Genomic DNA, 6,480 nt, shown 5'->3' with positions numbered 1-6,480 from the left:
TCATCCTTCATAACCACTTACAGAAAAGATTGTGACTGTGTAAACTCTATTGAGATCTGCATACACTGCTGATCGTGACTGCATACACACTGCAGAATTTCTCTGACATTGTTTCATCGTTTAGATATTTTTACTCCGTTTATAGATTAAAATCAAATGATACAATGTGCTTTGGAATGATAAAACATGATCGATGGAGCTTACACACTAATGTGATATCGGACCTAACAGTTGTTTATTGTGTAATCGACCCGATGCTTGGGTGAAAAACTTGTAGTGTGTACCCAGCACATACCTTTCAAACTGACTCCTTTTCACAATGACATAATAGTCTGCTTCTGCCTCTCACAGTTATTTCCCAACTGTACTCACATTTTGTTTTAAATTAACACTAGTTAAAGTCAAGCCAGGTTATTGGATTTACAAAATTAGAGTGACAAGCTGAAACATACTCTTATCTCACTGTTAAAATGAGTCAGGTTGGCAACAAGTATACATACACAGGCTCACACGCAGGGGGGGTTCCAGTTGCCCGGATCCTTCCCTCCCATAACTAGTGAAACTCTGGGATCCCAGTAAGATACCCACCTTTAAAGCTATGCAGTTAGTCCTCATACTTAATCTATATTCAGGGCCTTCTAAAAAGCATTATAGGCCACTGGGCAAAGCAGAAAGCAGTGCACTGGGGCCCTACCTACGCAACCACTCACAGGAATAAAAATGTAAATTATCAATAAAATTAAGCTTATATTTACTGGTGCCTCCAACAAAATCAGTGTGACTACCAGCAGGTGGAGGCAACTACATGGACTGTTAAAAATATTACAACTTTATTATAGTTTTACGGCTTCAAAAAAATATTTGTGTTGAATTTGCCTTGCTTATGTACAAATAGTACATGTACGTTGTTTTCGTCAAGGTCAAGACAAGATATGTGTTCGCAAAAACAAGATTGCATGTGCAGATAACAGCTGATGCTGAGGTGATTAGTCCACCTAAACGTTTTAATAAAAAGGGTTTGAAGTTTCTGAATAAATCTCCTGGAATAATATACTGAAAAGTTGGCTATGGGACACCTATGCTCAGGGCCTGATTAAGGGTCACAGCCGTCCTAGGCTACTACACCAGTTACAACCGGACATTTTAGATAGTAATTTTTTTTACATTTTTTTAAAGCTTGCGAATTGGGTCAGCACTGCCCCCCCTAGGGACCCAGCACCCCAGGCTGCAGCCTGATCAGCCTAATGGTTGATCAGGCCCTGCCTATGCTTGTGGGGGCCCTGGGCAACTCTGCGGACAATCTGGTTACCACTAGGATAGTGGCGAAATACACAATGAAGTGTTAGCTCTGCGGACAAAAGGTTACTACTGGAATAGTGGCGAAGTAGACAATGAAGTGTCAGCTCTGCGGATAAAGGGTTACAGCAGGAGAGATGAGGTGTCAGCTCTGCAGACAACTGGTTACCACTGGGATAGTGGCGAAGTACACGATGAAGTGTCAGCTCTGCGGACAACAGGTTACAGCAAGAGAGATGAATTGTCAGCTCTGTAGACCACTGAGATAGTAGCGAAGTACACAATGAAGTGTCAGCTCTGCAGACAACAGGTTACAGTAGGAGAGATGAAGTCTTAGCTCTGCAGACAACTGGTTACCACTGGAATAGTGGCGAAGTACATGATGAAGTGTCAGCTCTGCGGACAACAGATTACAGCCCAGAGGAGGGAGAACAATCAGCTGTAGCATTGGAGCCATGTCTGGTACCTAGCAGGTAACTTGAAGAAAAGGCAGATCTGCAGGGGGAAGTGACTTTTGAATTAAGAGCCAAAACTGAGCAGCCAATGGGTGAGAAGCAGAAGATATAAAGGGATCAAGTCAGCACCTGCGCAGACCCAAAAAGAACATGGCAGACGACCGGACATAGCGCAGCGGTCAGCAGGTAAGTGTGCCGGGCCTCGGTTATAGAAACCGAATGCCCGGCTTGTGATACATACAATTAGTAACATAAGTACCCGTCACATACAGTGCTGTCACTTGCACAGATCTCCTACAATTAGCAGCATATGTACGTTACATACAATGCTGTCACTTGCACAGATCTGACACAATTAGCAGCATATGTACATGTCATCTACAATGCTGTCATTTGCACAGAGCTCATACAAGTAGCCACATAAGTACATATGTCAGCTACAGTGCTGTCAGTTGCACAGATCTGACAATTAGCAGCATATGTACACGTCAGATACAATACTGTCACTTGCACAGATGTAACACAATTAGCAGCATATGTACATGTCACCTACAATGCTGTCATTTGCACCGAGTTCATACAAGTAGCCACATAAGTACATATGTCAGATACAGTGCTGTCAGTTGCACAGATCTGACAATTAGCAGCATATGTACACATGTCAGATACAGTGCTGTCAGTTGCACAGATCTGACAATTAGCAGCATATGTACACATATCAGATACAATACTGTCACTTGCACAGATTTGCCACAATTAGCAGCATAGGGAGAAGCATGAGCTTAGTGTAAGAGGACACTTCCAGCACTGACACACGCACAGCACCCAGCTAGGTGTGGGAAGGACTATTTGATTACGTGCAGTCCTCACAGTGAAGACGTAGTTCCGGTTGTGGGCGTGCATTGAGGAATTGCCTACGCTGGCAGCTCGGCGAGTCGCTACTTACTACTCACACACCCAGCAGGCGAGGTGGCCGGTGCCCCATCACCCATACTGCCCGTGTCTCCCATCTCTCCGCTCACATTTCAGCCATGGTGGCCAAGCAGAGAATCCGAATGGCAAACGAGAAGCACAGCAAGAACATCACGCAGAGAGGCAACGTGGCCAAGACCACGGTATGTGCGGGGCAGGCTGGGGGCTGCTGGATGTGGCGGGGAGGCTTTGTATTAACGTGTTTATTTCACGCCCACAGAGGAGTGCAGTGGATGAGAAGTCATCGGTAGGACCCTGGTTACTGGCCCTGTTCATCTTTGTTGTCTGCGGATCTGGTGAGTGCTCTCCCTTCATCTTATCTCCTTATTCAGATCTGTGAGTGCCCATATGTAACCACTATGTGTATGTGCCCCTAACAAACCCTACATGTAATGGTGCTGCCCGTTGCCTCCACTTCCTCTATGGGAAACTAGGGGAAGGCTGCCCCCAAGATTGTGTATAAATACAAAGAGCAGGATTTGTCTGCAGATTGTGGTGGGATATGTATTACCATAGATGACTTGGAGCTGTGTACAATGTATCCCCATGATAAGCCTAACTCCCCTTATACCCATATATATGTGTTCACATCAGTCTTATTTCCCAAATCCAAAGTCAGTGAGCTAACATATGTCTGGAACACCCCGGATGCCAAGAATGTTTCCTCTGACATCAATCTGAAGTTGGTTGCACACGTATGCAAATCCCACTGGTCACCTGACCTAACCAATTTCTTTACTTTCTTTATGGCTGATGGTTTTAAAGCTTTTATTACCTAAATATTTACTCTGATGCTTCATCTGTAGTGGTTTCTTGTTGTTTTCTGGTATATATTGGCTGGTAGTATAAATAACTAGTAATCATATTTTAATATTTCCTGCATTGTTATACATAGTGCATTTAAAAATTAAGTAAATTACCACTTAAAGTTTGCTTGTAGAGTTTGTTGAATTAAGGGATTAGCAAACATTTCAATTAGTTTCTGGGCAAATATTTGTGATATGTTGGCTTTATGATTTAGGTAATTTAATGTGCACTTTCTGATAAATATTTGTGTTTTATCAACTTGAAAACCTCTCCTGAAGTTTTATACATTTTGCTGTCTTTATGTTGCCATATGGTATGCAGACTTGGTCTGGGTCTAGCCATTTAGCAGCTGTCAAACACAGATTTGAAGAATTTCTTTTCTAGTCTCTTGGATTTTGAAAACTTTACTAATTAAAGGTTACATAAATAAAAGCCATAGAACTTGAGAAATTGTCATGTCCATTCTTTGTCCTGCCATGAAATTGTTCTCGTATGCATACTTATTCACAGTTCTATTTGTTTTTGGTTTATTTTTGCAAGCAAAAATGTCTTTCATGTTTGAAATCTATATACCATATACACTTGACTTCCATGTATTATCTACCTGGTTTTGAGAAGTACTATCCGTTTTGGCGTTTAAATTCTTATTTATATACTTTTTTTTTTTTTTTTCCCTACAGCTATTTTCCAGATTATTCAGAGTATCCGGATGGGCATGTAAAAAGTCTGTCTCCAGATGTTACTTTTCTCCTGTGAAGTTGAAGTTTAACATGAACTCTGATTTTTTATTTTTTTTGATTGGGACAAAGAAAAGAACAATATGGATTTCACATTACTGCCTGTTCCAGAATGACGACTTAAACAATGATCATCCAAGTCATTCCAAATTATTCCACCAAAGTCATTCCACGTTTTCTAATCCATACCACAGTGCCTTCTAAGAGCACCATATGCATAAAAGCAATAAAAGCAGATCTGCTATTGTGGAGCTACTTATTCAGTGAAACAACCAATTTATGTGGAACTAATTTGTATGCAATGTAGATACGTGTAGTCTTAATAGGTCTTGTGTTGAAAGCTATTTGTGTTAAATATTCTACCTTTTAATGTATAAAATTGGTTAATTTTTTTAATTTAAAAATCAAAAGCTGGAATACTGATTCTTAAGTAATTTGAATATTCTCTATTTGCTGCAAGAAAATGTGTTTCATGGTATTTGTTTCATTTTCAGCTGCTAGTGTTGGGAATGTTGCAGTTATTTTTTTTTTGTAGTGTAAAAGGCTATGGAGCAGCAGTTGCTTTGTGCATAGTATTAACCTTAGTCCTGTAAAAATACATCTAGTTCTTTTCCAACAAAATCCCACCTTTTTTTGGGCCGTTCCACTGTGGTCCACTAGATGGTGATCAAGAGTACTCCTGCATCACAGACTGTTAATCACATGTCAATATGAAATAGTAGGTGCAAACCTAGTTACTTATCCTGTCCCCTATCCATGGAGCATTCTGTACAGGCAGTTTTCTTGACTGGGAAAAGGCCACTTCCATATACTGTGGATATATTCTGTTTTGTATGCTTGCTGTTATAATTGATTTTTTTTGCATGCAAAAAAAACCCCATCCTCCATGCAATGGATCACCTTTGATTCGATAATTACAATCACTTCTTACCTATTTGTGAAATAAAAGTTAGTGGCATGGCTTGAGCTGATATGAGTAACCGTAAAGGTATTGAAACAAAATGTGATCTTCATCAAACGCGGTGTCCATTTGGTGCATTTTTTTTTAAAAAAAAATACAAATAAAACTTTATAAAAACATGACTTCAGCTATGTTTATGAGGCGCTCTGCAAAAGGACGACCCTTTTAATCATAGCAAACCTGTGTGTTTTAACAGCACATTGTATACACAACCTTTTTTTCCCCTGAAAACATGAACTGTTGATAGCTCTTGAGGACTGAGTTTGAGCACCTCTGTCTTACTGTTAATCCAGGTGCGACTTGTCTTACTCCCCCAGTTTCTTATTGGAAAGTCAAATTACTTTGACTTTTTTTTTGCTGGGGAAACTCTCTGTATTATCTAGGAAGCAGTTATGCAACCCAAGTTGGCAGATTTTATGTCCCTAGTGTGAATAACTTTCTATCCTGGGGCTTTCAAATCTGACAATGCAGTGTTGGTATAATTGCTGGATGATAGAGGAATTTGAGTCAGACACAAGCCATAGCTTTGTATAAGAAACAAATGGAAAGATGAGCGCCTGTTTTTAGAAAATACCTTTTATTAATGTAATGATGTTTATGGAGCTGTATATGCAGACATATATGTAATATTATAAAGACACAGTAATGCGGTTGGAAGAGAAACATTAGTAGAAGGAAGAGGGAAAGTGGAAGGAAACTGTGTTCTAAATTAAGAAAAGGGGATGAATGAAGAAATAGGACGTATTCTGCTGTGTCCTGTAGGTTTAATATTTCCAGTGCTGTCGCATCAGCGCACAAGGGTGAAATAATTTAGATAATTATACTCACATTTTGTTTCTGCTTCCAAAAATATTGGGGTGGCTATATTGTATACAAAGTGCCTTAATATTTCTCCATCATTTGTCTCCAGTTGACAGCCATATGTGTTGTATTTGATTGAGCATCTCTCTATTTTCCCCAGTACAAAATCCCTTTATTCCAACCAAATTTTTTAAGTGACTCCTTTATTTTCTCTCTTATAACTCATGGAATGCCCAATTTCACAAGATATGTGGGAATATGTTCTTATAACTGTTGCATGTATGGCATGGGCAAATGTCATGTCACATGGATGTCCTGGTTGGTGCTTGTTTTCTCCAGCCCGATCAATGCTGCTGAGCACTGTCAGTCCAGTCCTCCGTCCCCGGCGCTCAGTACTCTGCTTACTGAGGAGATCTCGCAAGTGAACTCTCGCGAGATCTCGATAAGGAGC

The 6,480-nt window shown here is 40.2% G+C and overlaps 1 protein-coding gene across 1 annotated transcript; it reads left to right on the top strand.

Annotated features, from left to right (window-relative positions):
• Window positions 1-2,655: 2,655 nt before the first annotated feature.
• Window positions 2,656-5,310, top strand: SERP1 (stress associated endoplasmic reticulum protein 1). Its single transcript, XM_075201962.1, has 3 exons — window positions 2,656-2,866; window positions 2,944-3,019; window positions 4,211-5,310. Exons 1-3 carry the CDS (start codon window positions 2,783-2,785, stop codon window positions 4,249-4,251), a joined length of 201 nt encoding a protein of 66 aa, XP_075058063.1. The 5' UTR covers window positions 2,656-2,782; the 3' UTR covers window positions 4,252-5,310.
• Window positions 5,311-6,480: the final 1,170 nt, after the last annotated feature.

This window comes from Mixophyes fleayi, chromosome 3, assembly GCF_038048845.1.
Source record: "Mixophyes fleayi isolate aMixFle1 chromosome 3, aMixFle1.hap1, whole genome shotgun sequence".
NCBI lineage: Eukaryota > Metazoa > Chordata > Amphibia > Anura > Limnodynastidae > Mixophyes > Mixophyes fleayi.
Note: the sequence above shows the minus strand (reverse complement) of the source record. Positions and strands in the feature narration are given on the sequence as shown.